Source organism: Schistocerca serialis, chromosome 1, assembly GCF_023864345.2.
Source record: "Schistocerca serialis cubense isolate TAMUIC-IGC-003099 chromosome 1, iqSchSeri2.2, whole genome shotgun sequence".
Lineage (NCBI taxonomy): Eukaryota > Metazoa > Arthropoda > Insecta > Orthoptera > Acrididae > Schistocerca > Schistocerca serialis.
In genome coordinates, this window is record NC_064638.1 from 907518424 (window position 1) to 907540861 (window position 22438).

The 22438-nt window shown below is 42.5% G+C and overlaps 1 protein-coding gene across 1 annotated transcript in view; it reads left to right on the top strand.

Annotated features, from left to right (window-relative positions):
* Nucleotides 1-22438, top strand: part of LOC126411948 (nucleosome-remodeling factor subunit NURF301) — a 312451-nt gene that overhangs the window by 20468 nt on the left and 269545 nt on the right. Inside the window, exons 2-4 of the mRNA XM_050081404.1 lie at nucleotides 9531-9691; nucleotides 15586-15707; nucleotides 21928-22136. Coding sequence (XP_049937361.1) covers nucleotides 9531-9691; nucleotides 15586-15707; nucleotides 21928-22136 — 492 coding nt within the window. The remainder of the gene's footprint in view (nucleotides 1-9530; nucleotides 9692-15585; nucleotides 15708-21927; nucleotides 22137-22438) is intronic.

Below are 22438 nucleotides of genomic sequence, written 5' to 3' on the forward strand. Positions count from 1 at the left end.
CAATACTTGAAACACAGTCCTATCCAACAAGTGACGATAAGAAGCCAATATCACGGAGATGACACCACAGAATTGACTAGTGCCATGACAGGTTTGTCCTTGATTATGACATCAATGTGACTGATCACCTTGTATGGTTTTCCTTGTTTTGGCAGCTGGGCTAGTGGCTAGAACTTCTGAACAGCGATGGAGGGCTATAATAGTGTGTTGGACAGTGACCTCAACCTGGGGTGTGATGATGGGCTTAGTCCAGCAGATTGACAGTAGCCATCAACAGTTGCCTTGCATGCATAGAATGGTCCTGTTGTTGGCATCTTGTGGCATAATAGTTACCAAATACTCTTCTTCTTTCTTTACAGTAGCATACTGTATGCTCAGGGCTTGCACAGTGGGAGCATGCTGATAATTGTTTTCTATGCTCCAAATGTCAGCTTTTTTGTGTGTTGTTAAGTGTGATGTTATCTGACATTTGCTGCATATTTCCAGGGTTACCGACTTCATTCTTATATTGATTGATAGCAATGATCGACAAATCTCTTCTTGATTTAACACTGCTACCCCCTCCTGCCAGGGTTTTCAATTCAATGCCGGTACTTCCAGCTGTGTAGGTGTGACATTAATAGGTGTCAAAACCCACATCTCTCTTCCCTCAATTTGCATATTAGTGGTGTAAGGTCCTGACAGTCTTCCATGACTGCCATTGGTATGATTTTGGAAATCTGTCAAACATCTTTCAGCATACTCTTTTTCTGGTATATTGCTCCAATGTGCTGGCACCACTTCACGAAATCCTCTGTTGTGGTGACAGTCTTCAAAAGAAGTGCCTTACCCCATCTCATCCATTAGGCTTTAAAATTTGTCAGCCTGTCATTTTTAGTTTCATTGTATGACACAGTGCCTAAACACTGTATATTCAAACTATGTTGTCTCCCCTTGACATTTGTTTCGGTTCTTCAGTTGTTTTTCAGCTGTGCAGATTTGCTGCTGTTGGTCCCCAAATGTCTTTTCTTTCTTTCATATTTTTCCCACTTAAATTTTGTCATAGATCTTGACCTTATCCTTATTGTTTTCAAACAAGTGCTAGACTCTACCATCTGAGTAAAAGTAGACATTGGCAAGACATTGCATGTCATCCCATCTGTTTTATTTAACTTCATGGTTGAATCCTTTTAGGGGTTTCATTGGATCCTGGACAGTGTCTCCCAAAAACTTCACGAAATCCTCTGTTGTGGTGACAGTCTTCAAAAGAAGTGCCTTACCCCATCTCATCCATTAGGCTTTAAAATTTGTCAGCCTGTCATTTTTAGTTTCATTGTATGACACAGTGCCTAAACACTGTATATTCAAACTATGTTGTCTCCCCTTGACATTTGTTTCGGTTCTTCAGTTGTTTTTCAGCTGTGCAGATTTGCTGCTGTTGGTCCCCAAATGTCTTTTCTTTCTTTCATATTTTTCCCACTTAAATTTTGTCATAGATCTTGACCTTATCCTTATTGTTTTCAAACAAGTGCTAGACTCTACCATCTGAGTAAAAGTAGACATTGGCAAGACATTGCATGTCATCCCATCTGTTTTATTTAACTTCATGGTTGAATCCTTTTAGGGGTTTCATTGGATCCTGGACAGTGTCTCCCAAAACATGCTGGATGCCTGATGCACACCTGAATCATGAATGCTTCTTATATCCATTAAGGAATTGAATATTTGTATTTTGGTGCTGATCACAGGGAAGATCAGTTTGGATTCCGTAGAAATGTTGGGACACATGAGGCAATTCTCGACCTACGACTTATCTTAGAAGATAGATTAAGGAAAGGCAAACCTACTTTTCTAGCATTTGTAGACTTAGAGGAAGCTTTTGACAATGTTGACTGGAATACTCTATTTCAAATTCTGAATGTGGCAGGGGTCAAATATAGGGAGCAAAAGGCTATTTACAATTTGTACAGAAACCAGATTGCAGTTATAAGAGTTGAGGGGCATGAAAGGGAAGCAGCGGTTGAGAAGGAAGTGAGACAGGGTTGTAGCGTATTCCGATGTTATTCAATCTGCATATTAAGTAAGCAGTAAAAGAAACAAAAGAAAAATGTGGAGGAGGAATTAAAATCCATGGAGAAGAAATAAAAACTTAGTGGTTTGCCTACTACATGGTAATTGTCAGAGACCTGAAAGAGCAGCTGAATGGACTGGACATTGTCTTGAAAGGAGGATATAAGCAAAATTAGGATAATGGATTGTAGCCAAATTAAATCAGGTAATGCTGAGGAAATTAGATTAGGAAATAACACTTAAAGTAGTAGATGAGTCTTGCTATTTGGGAAGCAAAATAACGTATGATGGTCAAATTTGGAGGTTATAAAATGTAGACTGGCAATGGCAAGAAAAGTGTTTCTGAAGAAGAGAAATTTGAAAAAAATCAAGTATAGATTTATGGGTCAGGATGTCTTTTCTGAAGGTATTTATATGGAGTGTAGCCATGTACTCAAGTGAAACGTGGATGATAAATACACTCCTGGAAATTGAAATAAGAACACCGTGAATTCATTGTCCCAGGAAGGGGAAACTTTGTTGACACATTCCTGGGGTCAGATACATCACATGATCACACTGACAGAGCCACAGGCACATAGATACAGGCAACAGAGCATGCACAATGTCGGCACTAGTACAGTGTATATCCACCTTTCGCAGCAATGCAGGCTGCTATTCTCCCATGGAGACGATCGTAGAGATGCTGGATGTAGTCCTGTGGAACGGCTTGCCATGCCATTTCCACCTGGCGCCTCAGTTGGACCAGCGTTCGTGCTGGACGTGCAGACCGCGTGAGACGACACTTCATCCAGTCCCAAACATGCTCAATGGGGGACAGATCCGGAGATCTTGCTGGCCAGGGTAGTTGACTTACACCTTCTAGAGCACGTTGGGTGGCACGGGATACATGCGGACGTGCATTGTCCTGTTGGAACAGCAAGTTCCCTTGCCGGTCTAGGAATGGTAGAACGATGGGTTCGATGACGGTTTGGATGTACCGTGCACTATTCAGTGTCCCCTCGACGATCACCAGTGGTGTACGGCCAGTGTAGGAGATCGCTCCCCACACCATGATGCCGGGTGTTGGCCCTGTGTGCCTCGGTCGTATGCAGTCCTGATTGTGGGGCTCACCTGCACGGCGCCAAACACGCATACGACCATCATTGGCACCAAGGCAGAAGCGACTCTCATCGCTGAAGACGACACGTCTCCATTCGCCCCTCCATTCATGCCTGTTGCGACACCACTGGAGGCGGGCTGCACGATGTTGGGGCGTGAGCGGAAGACGGCCTAACGGTGTGCGGGACCGTAGCCCAGCTTCATGGAGACGGTTGCGAATGGTCCTCGCCGATACCCCCGGATCAACAGTGTCCCGAATTTGCTGGGAAGTAGCGGTGCGGTCCCCTACGGCACTGCGTAGGATCCTACGGTCTTGGCGTGCATCCGTGCGTCGCTGCGGTCCGGTCCCAGGTCGACGGGCACATGCACCTTCCGCCGACCACTGGCGACAACATCGGTGTACTGTGGAGACCTCACGCCCCACGTGTTGAGCAATTCGGCGGTACGTCCACCCGGCCTCCCGCATGCCCACTATACGCCCTCGCTCAAAGTCCGTCAACTGCACATACGGTTCACGTCCACGCTGTCCGGCATGCTACCAGTGTTAAAGACTGCGATGGAGCTCCGTATGCCACGGCAAACTGGCTGACACTGACGGCGGCGGTGCACAAATGCTGCGCAGCTAGCGCCATTCGACGGCCAACACCGCGGTTCCTGGTGTGTCCGCTGTGCCGTGCGTGTGATCATTGCTTGTACAGCCCTCTCGCAGTGTCCGGAGCAAGTATGGTGGGTCTGACACACCGGTGTCAATGTGTTCTTTTTTCCATTTCCAGGAGTGTAGTTTAGACTAGAAGAGAATGGAAGCTTTTGAAATGTGGTGCTACAGAAGAATGCTTAAGATTATATGGGTAGATCACATAACTGATGAGAGCCCCGCGGGATTAGCCAAGCGGTCCAAGGCGCTGCAGTCATGGACTATGTGGCTGGTCCCGGCGGAGGTTCAAGTCCTCCCTCGGGCATGGGTGTGTGTGTTTGTCTTTAAGATAATTTAGATTAAGTAGTGTGTAAGCTTAGGGACTGATGACCTTAGCAGTTAAGTCCCATTAGATTGCACACACATTTGAACATTTTTGAACTGATGAGAAGGTATTGAATAGAATTGGGGATGAGAGAAATTTGTGGCACAGCCTGACTACAAGAAGGGATCAGTTGGTAGAACACACTATGAGACATCAAGGGGTGAAGGGTGACCAATTTAGTACTAGAGGGAAATGTGTGTGTGTGTTTTGGGGGGGGGGAGGGGGGGGGGCAAAAATTGTAGAGGGAGAACAAGAGATGAATACAGTAAGCAGATTCAGAAGGATATAGGTTGCAGTAGTTACTCGGAGATGAAGGGGCCCGCACAGTATTGAGGAGCATGGAGAGCTGCATCAAACCAGTCTCTGGACTGAAGACAACAACAACAACAGCAGCAGCAGCAACAACAACAACATTCTGATGCCAGCCAGCGAAGGTGACTGACAGCCTTATTGGAGCCGTGGTAGTGTTGATGTCTGTAGCACCTGGCATCTCCACAAAGCTATGTCCATAGGGTCTGGAATCAAGCACTAATTATGAGAGCAGGGTCAAAAAAAGATGTAACATTCCACACTGAAAGCATGTTTATTGAGCACAAATGAAAGTACAATGTAACCAAACTGCCTTATCTCAGCAGTGTGTGACCCTATTTTATACACGTATAGAATGTTCTGGCAAATTAAAGTGTTTGATAAGTAAGTACGTGCCAGAAATCAGGAATGTTAAAGCATAAATAATTTCAAAAGGTGAGACGCATACTGGTACTTGCACTGCACCTTGCAGCCATAGCATGTAACTTACACTAAACCACTATATTACAAAATCCATACTGATATGTGAGTAATTCTACTGGGCTTTTATACTACAGTCGAAGTGATTATTTCTCTTTTGCGACAGCACTTTTTTTTTTTCATATACAGGGTGGTCCATTGATCGTGACTGGACCAAATATCACACAAACGAAAAAACTACAAAGAACGAAACGCGTTTAGCTTGAAGGGGGAAACCAGATGGCGCTATGGTTGGCCCGCTAGATGGCGCTGCCATAGGTCAAATGGATATCAACTGCATTTTTTAAAAATAGGAACCCCCATTTGTTATTACATATTCGTGTAGTACGTAAAGAAATATGAATGTTTTAGTTGGACCACTTTTTTCGCTTTGTGATAGATGGCGCTGTAACAGTCACAAACGTGCTAGTACGTGGTATCATGTAACATTCCGCCAGTGTGGACGGTATTTGCTTCGTGATACCTGTGTTAAAATGGACCGTTTACCAATTGCGGAAAAGGTCGATATTGTGTTGATGTATGGCTATTATGATCAAAATGCCCAACGGGCTTGTGCTATGTATGCTGCTCGGTATCCTGGAGGACATCATCCAAGTGTCCCGACCATTCGCCGGATTGTTACGTTATTTAAGGAAACAGGAAGTGTTCAGCTACATGTGAAATGTCAACCACGACCTGCAACAAATGATGATGCCCAAGTAGGTGTTTTAGCTGCTGTCACAGCTAATCCGCACATCAGTAGCAGACAAGTTGGGCGAGAAACGGGAATCTCAAAAATGTAGAATGCTACATCAACAGCGATTGCACCTGTACCATATTTCTATGTACCAGGAATTGCATGGCGACGACTTAGAACGTCGTGTGCTGTTCTGCCACTGGGCACAAGAGAAATTAAGGGACGATGACAGATCTTTTTTTTTTTTTTTTTTTTTTTTTTTTTTTTTTTTTTTTTTTTTTTTTTTTTTTTTTTTTTTTCACGCATTCTATTTAGCGACGAAGCGTCATTCACCAACAACGGTAACGTAAACCAGCATAATATGCACTATTGGGCAACGGAAAATCCATGATGGCTGCGACAAGTGGAACATCAGCGACCTTGGTGGGTTAATGTATGGTGCGGCATATGGGAGGAAGGATAATTGGCCTCCATTTTATCGATGGCAATCTAAACGGTACAATGTATGCTGATTTCCTATGTAATGTTCTACCGGTGTTACTACAAGGTGTTTCACTGCGTGACAGAATGGCGATGTACTTCCAACATGATGGATGTCCGGCACATAGCTCGCATGAGGTTGAAGCGGTATTGAACAGCATATTTCATGACAGGTGGATTGGTCATCGAAGCACCATACCATGGCCCGCACGGTCACCGTATCTGACGTCCCCGGATTTCTTTCTGTGGGGAAAGTTGAAGGATATTTGCTATCGTGATCCACTGACAATGCCTGACAACATATGTCAGCGCATTGTCAGTGCATGTGCGAACATTACGGAAGGCAAACTATTTGCTGTTGAGAGGAATGTCGTTACACGTATTGGCAAATGCATTGAGGTTAACAGATATCATTTTGAGCATTTATTGCATTAATGTGGTATTTATAGGTAATCACGCTGTAATAGCATGATTTCTCAGAAATGATAAGTTCACAAAGGTACATGTATCGCATTGGAACAACCGAAATAAAATGTTCAAACATACCTACGTTCTCTATTTTAATTTAAAAAACCTACCTGTTACCAACTGTTTGTCTAAAATTGTGAGCCATATGTTTGTGACTATTACAGCACCATCTATCACAAAGCGAGAAAAGTGGCCCAACTAAAACATTCGTATTTCTTTACGTACTACACAAATATGTAATAAAAAATGGGGGTTCCTATTTTAAAAAATCGCAGTTGGTATCCGTTTGACCTATGGCAGTGCCACCTAGCAGGCCAACCATAGCGCCATCTGGTTTCCCCCTTCAAGCTAGACAAGTTTTCGTTCTTTGTAGTTTTTTCGTTTGACGCTTATTGTATGAGATATTTGGCCCGGTCACAATCAATGGACCACCCTGTATATCACACACACACACACACACACACACACACACACACACACACACACACACACACATTGATAAATCATTGGATAACCGATAATACTTATCTCTGATGGAGGATTCTAGGAACTGTATTATTATTCTGAAATACTTCTGAATACTGGTTGTACTTGTTGGCAAATGTCAAGGGAATGTAGTGGCATACTACTGTACTTAAGATACTAATACTATTTGTAGAAGAATGGGAAAACTGCCAACAGCCAACTTGAGGGAAGGTCAGTTTGGATTCCAGAGAAATTCAGGATCACAAGAAGCAATACTAACCGTACTACTTAGAAGATAAACAGAAGGAAGACAAACCTACATTTATAGAATTTATATATTTAGAGGAAGCTTTTGACACTCATTGAAATTCTAAAGGTAGCATGGATATAATACAGGGGATGAAAATTGATCTACAACTTTTCTGAAATTAGAGTGCAGTTATAAGAGTCAAAGGGCAGCTGCAGTACAGAAGAGAGTGAGACAGGGATGCAGCCTCTCCCTATGTTATTCAGTCTGTACATTGCACAAGCAGTGAAGGAAACCGAGTAGAAATTTAGAAAGGAAATCAAAGTTCAAAAAGGTATAAAGGCTTTGAAGTCACTCGTCCCTGCCCCTGCTGGCCTTAATCTTTGCCATTCCCTGTTCTACACTAGCATATCCCCTTTCCTGCTTCCACTCCAACCCTAACACACTTTGACCTCACTAGCACACCCGCGAAGTCTTTCATCTTCTCTACTGCTCTCCATTTTGCCCTCCCCCTTCCGAACATAACCTACGATGCTGCACCAAGAAGCCCACTCTCATTCCCCACTACCATGTTCCTGCATACTTCCAAGGGCAGCAGCAGTAGCATCTTCCTCCACCCCTATGTTGCCATCCCTCTCTTTTCCCAATCCCTGCCACTTCTGTATCCTTACTACCGACCCCAACAAAGATTGCTGCTCACTTCGGATGCAGTCACAGTTGAACATCATTTAGGTGTGTGTGTGTGTGTGTGTGTGTGTGTGTGTGTGTGTGTGTGTGTGTGTGTGAGAGAGAGAGAGAGAGAGAGAGAGAGAGAGAGAGAGAGAGAAAGAAAGAAAGGGGGGGGGGGGGGGTTGTCTACATCTTGTGAAGGACTCAGTCTCAAAGCTGAATAATATTGAGTAATATATATAGCAGTATTTTTCACTATGCCTGTCTACCATTCAGCCTCTCCTCCAGGTGGTGAGTTTCAGTCCATCTGTTATACAGAGCTATAGATGTAGATGTTGCCCTACAGCTTTATGAAACAGTTATGTGGACGAGTGTGTAATTGTCTCAGCTCTGTGGATTTTAATGTCAACTTTCAAAGCGGAGCTGCTACCTTTCTTCAAATAGCTCTTTGGCTATAGGCAGAAACATATTTAAGAATGATTGAAACAGCAAGTTCATTGTTATTTGTCACAATTCATTTTATATTTGGTTATGTGTCATCAGATGTATCCATATGCATTAATGTGACATGCATGAGTTGTGTCTATGATGATGGAGACTGAAATGTCTTAAACACATAGTGGAAACAAAATAAAATAGTTGTGACTGCAACAGTAAACTTGCTGTTTCAATCAGTATCAATAATAATTATGGTAAAGCATAAACCTATTGCTTCTCACCCAATAGCGGAGATGTTGAGTCACAGATAGGGGCAACAAAAAGACTGTCGGAAAGTAAGCTTTCAGCCAACAAGGACTTTGTCGAAAACACACACACACACACACACACACACACACACATACATAATCGCAGTCTCTGGTAGCAGAAGCCAGTTTCAGGCTTCAGCTGCCAGAGTCTGTGGTCATGTGTGTGTGTGTGTGTGTGTGTGTGTGTGTGTGTGTGTGTGTGTGTGTGTTTTCGACGAAGTCATTGTCGGCCAAACTTACAGTCTTTTTGTTGTGCCTGCCTGTGACTAAGCGTCTCCAGTATATGGTGAGTAGCAACTATCCTTTTCATAATATTGTTACATTCCATCCTAGACTTTCCATTTTTTTGGTAACCTAAGTATCACAATTTATTGTAGTGTAAGCTAAGATGATGATATATTTCACAGGTCACCACATAGTGTGTGGTACTAAACAGCACATATTACGCATAAGTGGTTCGTTATATGGGGTCTGAGTCATGAAGGAAGTCTTGGATTGAATTGAATTAAGATAATATAATGTGGTTTGGAGTGCCTTTTAATTATATCTCTTTAACCAGGTTAATGCACTTCTTTAGCCAGTGTGTAGTTGCAGTGGTTCTTCTATAACGTGTACCATTTGAAGCCTTTTTCATGTCATTTTAACTGTGGAAAGAAAAAAAATCATGTATATGTAGGAACCTTATGTTTTTGCAAACTCGTATATCTCTTGAGTAAAGTCTGAATGAAAAAAAATGGTTTGAGTTGTGAAGCAATGGAATGAAAAAAGGTGTATGCGTATCTGAAGATGCCTCTATGTTCGTGTATTTTCTTAAATTCCAGGCAATATCCATTACGATGATCACTGCAGAATTTGTCACCGGCTGGGGGATTTGCTTTGTTGTGAAACATGTCCAGCTGTATATCATCTGGACTGCATTGATCCACCAATGGAAGATATTCCAGAGGAAGACTGGCAGTGTGGCGTATGCAGGGCACACAAGGTATAAGCTGCATCATATTAAACTTGTAAGGACACAGTGAAATGACTCTTGTAAGTGAACATCTCTAACAGTTCATACAGATTTTAACAGAGACATTTGTAGCAGTAATCCATTTGAATGACACGTCACTTCATCACTTGCCAATATATTAAGTTATTTATGTAATTAATGTTTCCTTAATGGTATTTTCCCAGGCTTAAATGTGATGATGTCAAGCTGCTTCACGAAAAGGAGATAAAACATCAGCAGAGAATTACCACCCCATATCGTTATTGCCATTATTTCAAAATTTTTGAAGAGATTGCACATAATAACTTAATACAGAAAAACTTGGCAGTAGCAGATATTTTAGATTTAAAAAAGGGCTATCAACTGGACAGACCACACTGTCCAGCTGAAAAGTTGTGACACTGATTATACTCCTGATGTATAAGTGATATCAGCGCAGTAATTACGGTGGCAGCTTGAACTAACAACTGTAAAAACCAGTTGTGCATTCAACCAATCAGTTGTGAGCAGCCAGTGTTGAATAGCAAATATGAGGCCTTAGTATGTCAGTGTTGTCGGGTCACAAATCGCAATGGAGCAACATCTGTAAACTAAGTGATCAAGACATACCCCAGAATGTTTGAAAGAGAGGAAAATGTGTGCAAAGTTTGTTCTGTATACCTTGACTCCCAAACAAAAATGACAACATATGTATGCCTGCTGTGACAAATGTGTACAATTCTTTTTTGGTAAAAATATCATAGGTGACAAGACTTGGTATTATCAATAAGAACCTACTACAAAACGACGCAGCCCAGAATTTCACTTGAATGGTTAACACTTTGATGACATAACTGATATTTAAGCCAGTGTGAAGTGCCAGTTGAACCTCATCCCAAAGAATGAGTTTTCTGACAGTTTCACATGGTTGTAAGAATGTTCTGCTTGTTGTATTCAAGTGGGGACAGATCATGTAGAAGAATACCTGAAGCATTAAAACCATTATCTCAACTTTTCTCTATTTTTTATTAATCCAGTTTCAAACTTTTATGGCTGATGAAGTATATCTATCTTGGTGGATGATATATTAGAATCAATAAATCAGAAATGAATACCAGTGGCAACTTTTTGTGACTTGTTATAAGCTTTCAGTTGTTGAATTAGGAGATCCCCATGCCCAAATGAAAATATCGTGGATCTGTAGACATGGCAGCTTAATGCATTTTATCTCATCTGCATGACAGAAAGCAGAGTGTTCAGTTCCATCTACAAGTGAATAAGCATTCAGAATTTGAATCTATTGAACATTTTGTACCACAGGTTCTATTTCGGTTTCTCTGTTGTTGTTTTTATTTTGCATAAATGATCTTCCTTTGCACTGTTAGAAGATACTGATCTTGTTTTTTGCCAAATAATTTAAGTATAGGAAAATAAGTAGTTCATGTCCCATAACTGAAAGGGCACAGATAATGAAATATTTGAAAATGTAAAGGTATGGGTTTAGGATAAAAGACTTATCATTACATTTGACAAGGCTCAGTTCATACAATTCAGTACTTTTCATAGAACTCCACAAGATATGAAAATAGTATCTTCGAACTATGAAATACAATAAGTAGAAAATGATAAGGTCCTGGAGCCACTGATAGATAACATCTGAAATTTCATGCCTTTCAGTCTGATAACATTCATGCTCAATGAATGGCTCACACATTCAGTTATGTGTTTTTCCACCAATGCCCACTTCATATTTTTCCACCATCCACCCTACTTCCAAATTTTCAACTCCACAGTTGACATTCCTTTATGTCTGCCGTCTGTTAGTATTCCTGATAGCAGTGCGTGATTGCCATCTTGAGATGTTGGGTACTCTGCCAGATATCGCCATCATTCATGCATGATATTTTGACACCATGACTCATTGTCATCATGAGGTGCTATCCGAGACTGCTTATTGAGTGGAATGGGTCCGGTATTTATAACTACTGCCTTCTCCTTCCACAGTCTGTTCCAGTCATTCCATTTACAGTCCCTGCCTGCTAGCAGCATCCTTAGGCATCAACTCTTTGGATGGTGTGCCTATCCACACGCTGGTGTTCAGTTTTAGATCCTGTGCGGTTCTAGGTGTTCCTTCTGTTGTCCACTCCCAGTAGAAGTGTCCTGTGAACTTCCACCTTTGATCCAGTGTGCTTGGTGCTCTATCTGGGGTTCGTTCCTCATGTCCACACCCTCAGAACAATAGGGGGTTGTGAAGAAGAACTGAGGATGTGGACATGGATAATGAGCCCCAAACAGAGCACCAGGCACACCAGACCAAAGATGGAACTTCACAGGTTGCCTCTAGTAGCAGTGGACCTCGAGGGGAACACCTAGAACCACACTTGACTGAAAACGGAAAACCAGAAGCAGGCGAGTGGACTAGACCATAGTTGAAACACAAGCCCTCAGCCTGGTACCTAAGAGTGTTTCTAGCAGGAGTGGACCACAGATGAGACACCTGGAACAACAACAGACTGAAAATAGAATACCAGTGTGTGGCCAGGGGCACCAGACCAAAGGGGGAATGACTAGTGATGCTGTTAGTGGGCATGGACAGCAAATGGAATGCTTGGAACAGACCATGGAGGGGAAGGCAGAAGGTATGTATACTGGACGCGTTCCACTCCTTGAGCAGTCTCAGATAACTCCCAATGAAGATAAAAGAGTCACGTTGAAATATCATGTGTGAATGATGCTGATATCTGGTGGAATACCAGATGCTTCAAGATGCCAACAGATCAGTGTGAAAGTCTGAAGAATTACAATGGATAATTGTTTAGAATAATGTATATTAATTCTCTCTCTCTCTCTCTCTCTCTCTCTCTCTCTCTCTCTCTCTCTCTCTCTCACACACACACACACACACACACACACCTGCACAACTACATTAGAATACGTAACTCTGGGATTGGGGTTCCATAGGTGTTCTGGGGTGAGGGGTTGTCAGGTAGGGGTGGGTAAAGAGAAAAAGAGATTGGAAACAGGAAGAGGGTTTGGTGAAGGGTAACTGGCAGCTGAGAGGGAGGCAGCAGGTGTGCGAGATACTAATGTGGAAAACAGACCAAAGAATGTAACATCTTATGACTATCTCAATGAATCGCAGATGGAACCAGTCAACTCATACAGGTACATGGGTGTAACATTTTGTAGGGGTATGAAGTGATGAAATGGAATGATGAATGGAATGATCAGATAGGCTCAGTTGTGAGTGAAGCAGATAGCAGACTTCAGTTTATTGGTAGAATACAGAGGAAATGTAATCAGTCTACAAAGGACTCTGTGTACAAGTCACTCTTGCAGCCCATCCTAGAAGATTGCTTAAGTGTGTGGGACCTTACCTGATGATAGGACTAGCACTGGATAGTAAAAACTTACAGAGAAGGGCAGCATAATCAATCACAGATTTGTTTGCTCCATGGGAGAGTGTGACAGAGATGCCGAAGAAACTGAACCAGCAGACTCTTGAAGAATATAGTACAACCTTCAATGTATCGCTGCTTCAATGGGGATCGTAAGGATAAGACTAGGTTAATTACAGCACACATGGAGGCATTTAAACAGTCATTCTTCCCACATTCCTTGTGTGAATGAAACAGGAAATCATTTGCAGAGTATAGATGTAGATGTAGATAGGGCAGCAGGTGTGGAGTAGGCATGTGACACATGGCAACCCAAGCTGGTGAGTTTGTGCGGTGCACAGTGACAATGTGGAGGTGTGGATTGAGAGTGAATGTCAGAACAGAGGAAGGGGAGAATGTTGGGAAGTTGGTGTGAGTGCAGTCTGTTAGTGGAGTCGGGGATTATGGGGTGAAGAATGTACTGCAAGGATAGCTCCCATCTGCATAGTTCAGAATAGCTGGTGCTGGGAGGAATGGCCCAGGTGGCAGAGGTTGTAACAAAACCCTTGAACTCTAGCATATAGTACTCAGCAGTGTATTACTCCACTTGGTGGTCAACTCTGTTCTTTGGCATAGTTTGTCAGTGCCCATTCATTCTCATGGTCAACTGGCTGGTGGTCATGTCCAAATAAAATGTTGTGCAGAAATTGCAGCACAACTGGTTTATGACATGGCTGCTTTCACAGTTGGTCCTGGCTCTGATGGGTTAGGATAAGCTTATGACAGACGTAGTTGGTGTGTGAATAAGGGAGGCCTTGCACCTTGTTCACCCGCAGTCATATGAGCTCTGCAGCAAGAGTTTTCGAGTAGGAGTGGCATGGGGATGGATCAGGATGTTGGTTGGTTTGGGAGGGCAGCAGAATACCATTTTAGGAGGGGACCTGATGATAGATAATTGAAACTCTGGCGAAGGACATAATTTAACTGCCCCATGAGTGGGTCCTGTTGCCCATGGTCTTGCTGCCATCAAACACTGCGTCTCCCTACATCCTTCCAATTCCGGACCCCTACACCATTCCCTATACCTGTACCAATTATATCCTCAAACACTACTGGTCCCTTTTGAGGAGAAGATATACAAACTGATCTGCTGCACTGACATGGGCACCCACACGGCACTCACCTCTGCCAATTTATCTGTGGATCGTCTAGAGGAAACCGTCTTAGCCTTCAAAAAACCCAAACCTCTTGTCTGGTTCAGGTTCATTGATGACATCCTCATGATCTGCACCCAGAGCAAAGACACCTCTTCATCATTCCTGCACAACTTCACCACCTTCTGCCCCATCTGCTTCACCTGTTTTTCTTATCCCCACATGCCACTTCCTGGACGTTAGTCCAACATACTACTTCCTGGACGTTGACCTCCACCTCTCTGATGGCTCCATCCATACTTCTATCCACATCAAGCCTACTAACTAACAACAGTACCAGCATTTTGACAGCTGGTCACCCTTTTCACACCAAAATCTTGCTCCCAGTTAGCCTGGTCACCCATGGATAGCATTTCTGCAGTGATTGGAATTCTCTTGCCCAGTATGCTGAATCTCTTTCAAAGACTTTCACAGACAGGAATCAGGCCACAGATTTCCCACACCATATCCTCACACCATCCTCCAAGAACCAACTGCAAATCACCCAGTATCACTCCAAACTGGAGCCTCTAAACCACATCTTTCTTCAGGACATCAGTTATCTATCATCATGCCAAGAAATGAGAGACACCCTTCTCATGGTCCTTCCCATCCCTCCTGAAGTGGTATTCTGCTGCCCTCCCAACCTACAGAGTGTTGTGGTCCATATCCTTGCCATTCCCACTCACAGCCATAAACCTGCGGAAGACCCAGGTGCAAAACTGCCCAATTTACCAATGTAGCATATCCTCCTCTAGTCCCGTCACAGGTGTATCCTATTCTATCAGAGGCAGAGCAGCCAACGGCCTTGCCTCGTTGAATACACTGGTTCTTAACAGCTCAGTGAAATCAAACCGCTGAGCCAAATTTGTATTTCAATTTTCAAACTAATTAATGTGAAAATGGAGGTACACCATTAATAGAAATAATTTGATTGTTTTATTTGCTGGATTGATTGTTGCTGGAATTTCTTTTTGCTTTTGACTGCAGGACAAGTGACACTCGCATGAGCTCCATTATTTTAAGCTTACGATGTTCTGAGAAGAATCTGTTTGTGAAAATCCTTCAGAAGGTGGAGAACTTGTCAGACTGTCTTTATTTTGCGTGTTTGTGAATTGCACCTGATCTTCATTTACCCTAATCATCATTAAGTGTGAAACATTACTTCTTCTTAATTTGAAGGTATTGGGAATGAAACAGCTATTGTGTACTTTTCAGAATATTTTAGAATTACTTTCTGGAGTTTGGTAAACATGATTCACTTCTACTTCAGTTGGACTGAAGATTGTTTTTTATAAAGATAGGTAACACCAACATAATTTTATGTTATCTATAGGTGTCTGGCGTGACGGATTGCATACCAGATGTTGAAAAGACAGGAAACTTGTGCAGACAAGAACATCTGGGATTTGATCGGCATGGACGGAAGTATTGGTTTTTGGCTAGACGGATATTCGTGTAAGTATTATATTGTTTTTTTCCCCCCTCCCTTGCATCTTTTTACTCCCCCTCCCCCTTCTCATCCTCCTCCACCAGGATAAGTAGTCCTTAACTCTCTGTGTCTAATTACCACTGTCTAGTATATTGAACATCCACAGCAGAATAAAATCAGGAAAAATCAGACACTCACTGGAAGCAGGTTGGTAGTGGTGCATAGACACATGTAACAGCACAAGAGCGTCACTAGCTTTCAATCTGCCATTGTTTTACCAGTTAAACAAGAAGTATTCTCTATTGTCATGGTGTGTCTACGAATCGCCCACAGTCAGTTTCAGGTGTGTCGTTGCCTTTTCTTAGTTTTGTTTGTTTTCTCCAGCATGTTGTAATACGAGCAACCACAATAATTATCAGGATGTGCTCCTTGGTGTAGTGGCTACTACACACGGAGAAAACATGGAGCAGTTAAAGAATTACTTTATTCACAGCACAAATATGTCTCAGGCGATAAAAGTAATCTAATAACAGCAAATCCAAAGCAGAGTCCAGTTGAAGAACCAGGTAGTTCATGCGCAGAGCACTAGATGATGATGGTAACAGTCCAGTGGATGAAGTAAGTGCTGGAGCGTTGTCAGCAGCCTAAATAAGCCGCTTTAGTTTATGTGGTTGCTAATAGGGCTCTGTGTGCATTGGTGCGCACAACTTTTATCGCCGGCTTGCGACAAGGTGGCAGGTGCTGTTCCTGGTGGTCAGCTCCGGTGACAAATGCCATGGAATAGCAGGTGAGCCTCAGTTATGCATGCTGGGAGTGTGATGGAATGGTGCTGTGCTGTCTGTGCAGCAATGTGTACATTATGCACACTCTGTGTGGCAGCTGGGAAAGGCAGTGATAGCTTCTGCTCGAGGTGCCACTTCTGGAGAAGAAGAGGCCTGGTAACGTCTGCTATGTGGTTATGTATAAGGGTTACTGCATCCATCCTTCCTCGGGGGAGGGGCGACTTGTCATCAGATGTAAAATATGCGAGACCTAAGGTGCTGGTAGTCCCCCACAGACATGACATCCATGTCATTGCTGAGTACTGGTGATTCTACCAGCTCACTGTTTGCTGGCTGGAGGCTGTAGGTCTGGAAGATGCCCGGATAGGAGCAGCCATTGCGTGGACAGAGACTAGGTAGCTCATAACTGAGTGTCTACTGGGTCTCTGTTGGTGGTGATGCCACTTTTGCATCACTCTTTCCAAAGGCACAGTGTAGCAAGCGAAGCACAGGTGCTACCTGGAAAGATGGTCGTGGTGGGGGCCGTAGGCGGTGTAGCACACCTTAGTGTGGCTGGAAATTATTTGGTGTGGATCCACTTGGCTGTTGGGCGACGGTAGGTAGGCCCTTGGCTGGTGACAGAGATGCATCAGCCTTCTCTTGTAGATTCCTGGAAAATGTTTCGTCTGTGTTGCTTTTGTTAGAAGACGTGGGTGGTGCAGAGTGTTGAAAAGTAGTGAGGGTAGGAGGCTTCACGTGCTCCAGGATGGATGTTGCTGGAGGTGAGTAGAAAGGGGCACGAGAGGTATCAACCTCTGGGGAAGGTGCCATATCGGCTGGAGTAGATGGTGGTGGCGACTGCCCAGTGACGTGCAGGTGTTGTCGGTTGAGGTTTTGTATGAGTTGCCTGCCAGCCCCTTTCAGCAGAAACACCTTGCATCCCTATTGCTGCTGGATGAGCACCAGGACCCTGTCTAATTGCTTGTGCCCAGACTGTGGTGCCCAGTCAGAACTACAGTGCTTGCGGTGCTGATGCTGGTGCCGGTGCCCAGTGTAGGGCTGTCATCAACAGGTGAAGCAGCCTGAGCGGCTAGCAGTCATGAAGAAGTTCTGCTAAACTCTTTGTCTCCCATGGGCATGGCTCTGTAAGAACTTAAAAATCAAGTTAAAGCATTTTCCACGGAACTGCCTCCAGTGCACTTCTGCAAATGTGTTTTGAATGTTCACACCAGTCACTCAGCTTCAGCATTGGATTGTGAATGAAGATGGAGCTCTAATGTGCTGGATGCCATTCATGGCACAAAAGTTTCTGAAGGTTTATGAAGTAAACAGGGGGTTGAAAGTCTGGGGAAGGTCTTCAAATGAAAACATTTTGATAAGGTCTTAATGGTATTTCTTCCAGTTGTGGAAGTTGGGCGAACTACACATCGCAAGTAGGAATATGCTAATTTGTTCCCAGGAAGGGGTCCAGAAAGTCTAAGTGGGTCTGTGCGGTGTAGGCCATGTAGAAAAAGTTTTCTTGGGCTTTCTGTGTGATGCATGTGTTGCATGACTGTTGTTCTGTTTAGTTGTCAGCATCTGGCCAATATACATATCATTGTGCCAGTGTTTTACTCCTAGATATCCCCCAGTGGCCGTAATGCAGAAGCTGTAGAATGTTGTTGTGTAATGATAGGGGTATGACTATTTGTGGTGATGCATGTTCCGTAGCTAGCAGCAATACTCCATTAACCAAAATCAATCGCTTTCATATTTGAAAATGTTGGTATAGTGGATCCTCTTTCCGTTCTGGCAGCTTCTCTGTCAAAGCATGCAGAATGTTGAGATGAACATTGAGACGAGGTCTGTACCCATGGCAGCTGCTATGTGCATGCCTGTAGTTGGGAATGTGTCTGTTGTTAACAATGCTTTCTCATCTAGATGGAAACATAAAACATCTTTTTTGTTGTATGACAGATTGGGACCCGTTGGTAGCTGAGAGGAGCATCTGCTTTTGTGTGTTTGTCTGGGGTATGAAAATGAATTTCATAATTAAATCTGCTTAAGAAAAGTGTAACGTATGAGCTGTTTTATTTAGTGGCCATGATGAGGGGCTGTACGGTGATGTGAGAGGCTCATGGTCTGTTATAAGATGAAATTTCACTCTGTACAAAAACATGTGAAATTTCTTGAGTGCATATATAATGCCTCAAGCTTCTTTTTCAATTTGTGACTAATTCTTTTGGGCAGCTCTCAATGTCTTGGAAGTGTAAGTTATTGGCTCTTCAGTCCTGTCAGAATACAGATATGCTAAGATGGCACTAGTCCAGTAGTCTGAGGTGTCAGTCACGACTGTGAACTGTTTGTAGACTGAAAGGTAGCTAAACACAAGGCTTAGCAAAGGCAGACTTCCCAAGTTTGAAATGGGTGTCACAGTCCTGTGTCCACACAAATGGTGTATGTTTCTTGCTTAGTTGATTCAACGGTTGAGCAATTTTTAAGCATTTGGGATGAATGTATTGTAGAAGGCAACTTTCCTAGAAAAGATATCAGTTCTTTCTTTGACTGTGGTAGTGCCATGATCACTTCTATGTTAGTGGTCATTGGTTTGATGCATGCATGTGAAATTGTGTGTCCCAAATATTCAGTTGATGGCTGAAAAAACTTAGATTTTTGTAGGTTATACTTCAATCTTGCTTCTTGAAGTGTTCGGAATAGCATATGCAGATTCCATAGATGTAGCCACAGTGGAGATTCCCGTTACTACCATCATCAAGAATAATTTATACAGCATGAACAATCCTGCTGGAGGAACATCTGCAACTGACCATTGTAGCAGAGGTTGAAAATACCGCTTCAGTTGTAAGATTCTCTTTATTTTCATGTGCTTAAACCATGACCGGTTTCGGGCTCTTACATGCCCATCATCAGGTGAGATACTGAAAATAAACAAGAGACCAAAGCTAATAATCATCCATTGTATTGTATGGTGTCACTTTGGCACTGACTTAGATATTACCACACCTAGCCTGAGTGCTGTTTTCTAAAATGTTATATGAAACTTCTTCTTTGTTTTCTCATATGTACTACGGTGTGGAGAGGGGGGGGGGGGGGAGTTAGCTTCGGTCTCAAGTTTATTTTCAGTATCACACCTGATGATAGGCATGTAAGAGACAGAAAACGATCATGTTTTAAGCAATGGAAAATAAAAAGAACCTTAAAACTGAAGCGGTATTTTCAACCTCTAAGGTCCTCTTTATTTTTCTGTGCTTAAACCATGGCTGGTTTTGGGCTCTTACATGCCCATCATCAGATGTGATACTGAAAATAAACAAGAGACCAAAGCTAATAATCATCCATTGTATTGTATGGTGTCACTTTGGCACTGACTTGGGTATTACCACAACTAGCCCGACTGCTGTTTTCTAAAATGTTATATGGAACTTCTTCTTTGCTTTCTCATATGTACTACCGTGTGTAAAAAAAAAAAAAAAAAAAAAATTGTTAGTTTCAGTCTCATGTTTATTTTTAGTATCACACATGATGATAGAAAAAGAACCTTAAAACTGAAGTGGTATTTTCAACCTCTGTTGTGCAGCATGGTATATTTTGCGTCAGTTGCTCAAGAAATCTTTGAAACAGGGAAGTTGCAAGTAGGTGTCTACCAAGACTATTTTTGAGAAATATCTCCCACCAGCTAGTTTGGCCATTAATTCTTCTGTATGTGTTGTTGGATATGAAATGATTTGAGTCTGTGCATTTACCATCATTTTGAAATCGTCACATAATCTTAATTTTCTTGACGGCTTCTTAATGACTCCCAGTAGTGTTGCCAATTGACTAGATGCATTGGTTCAGTGATAGCCAAATTTGTTAGTCCATCAAATTCCTCCTTAACCTGTTTACGAAGAGCAGTGGAACAGTAAGCGCTCTGCAAAAGTGGGGACGAGCGGAAGCTTTAAGCATGATGTGGGCTGTGAACTCTTGGGTCTACCAAGTGCAGCAGAGGAGATGTCGGAGTATCCCTTGCTTGATGATTCTAAGTCCTGAAAATACAATTTATGTGACATAAATTTTTTTGTATCTGTGCTTGTAAAGTCAAATGATGTTAATGTATCCAAATCAAGTACTGACATCCTGTGCTTGCCATTTGGCATGCCTGCAGCTGTTATGTCAACCCAACTTTCTAATTGCTAGCCTGCTGCTTTTGACACTTAGAAAGCCTATGCTGGAGCTGTAACCTCTCCAAGTGGTGGGTCACCAAACTGTAAAGCCTGCTGTACAGCTTCTTTATCCAGGGCAGAATGAATAATGGTGTCCCTGACCATTTTGTCAGTGTATAATTCCTTATGTTTCGAAGTTACAAAATGACACTTCTGTCAAAGTGTGGGTAGTTCTCCTGCCCATGCTCTGTAGGTCTGATTAGGATGTTTTTTATACACTGATGAAACTCTACCCTAGACGAAATCATATGCTCATGTCGGGGCTAATTTACATGAAAATCTGTAAGTTTGCAGCTTAATCCATGACAAGAATAGAGCTTTTATAGTGTCAGCATACTTGGGAAGCTTCAAAGTGACGTCTGAGCTGCTTTTCATACAATTTCCCATTCTCTGCTGATTCCTTGTGTGGAGGGAATGGCGGCTGGTGGTGCTGCTGCTTTTTCATGAGTTCTGGCAAAACCTTTCCCAACATGTAGAAGTTACTACAATTTGAAGACATCATGCAACAGCTAAACACTTATTCTATTTACATTACAAGTGTGATCACTGGGAGTAGCAGTAGTGGTGGTGGTGGTGGTGGTGGTGGTGGTGCAGCAGACAAAGTGAGTGCTGGAGCTTTAGCAGTGGCCGAATAAGCTGCCATAGTTCATATGGATGGTGATGGTGCCCTGTGTGCATCAGTGCATGCAACCTTCATTGCAGACTCGCGACAAGGGAGAACGTGCTGTTCCTGATGGTTGACTTCATGGCAAATGCCATGGAATAGTCGGCAAACCTTGATAATGTAGAAAGGTGGGAATGATGCTGCGCTATCTGTGCAGCAATGTGTAGACTGCACACACTCTTTGTGACAGTCAGGATGGGTGGTGATAGCCTGTGCTGGAGATGCCACCGCTGGAGATTGAGATGCTTAGTAGTGTCAGCCAAGCAGTAATTTGTAGGCATTTTTGCTCTCGGCACTGGTGCTATTGTTGTGGGCACCCCATTGCATCATTGCAGAGTCTAGTAGGGTAAACTCCAATGCACTTAAAACACTTTCCTTGGAGGAAGCAACCCTCTTTGTAATACGTAAATTTCTGATAGCTGTGATATCTAGTCACTAACCCAGATAGATGCCACCCATATCACTTATATTGCATTTCTAATTTTATTGACATCTTAAATGGTTGTTACACAGAATTGTGATTTCTTTTTATAAGTTTTCTGTTTTCCTTTGCCTAACGAACATACAATATTTTTACTAATATTATTTATAGCATCTAGTGATGATATATTTTCCATAGAGAGAGTGAAGATGGTGAAACGTGGTACTACAGTACGCAATCCCAGCTTGAAGAACTCATGGAAAGTCTTGATAAAACACATATGGAAGCAGCCCTAGCACGGGAAATTAATGATTTTAAAGATGAGATAATTCGTCAGATGGAACTAACGGAGAAAATAACTAACCAAATGAAGGGCAACAAGAAATCATATCTTGATACAGAAAATGGTAAGAGAGAATTTAATTTGTCTTTTGTAAGCATTTTTTGTCAAAAAGGAAGTTTTCTTTTTGTGTAAGAGTGTGTTCTTTTCTTAGTAATAACTTTAGGTTGCTTTATGTAGACAGTTATGTCGATTTGATCATCTGTACGATACACAATTGGATAGACAGTATTGTTGGTGAGATAAATTTTTATTTGTTCAAGCCACTTGAAATAATACAAATTAAATGAATGGTAAATAAGTTTTTATAAAGCAGGAAGAAGCAAGCAGTTTTATAAGTTATGATAACCGTCATCGTTTGGCTGCTAC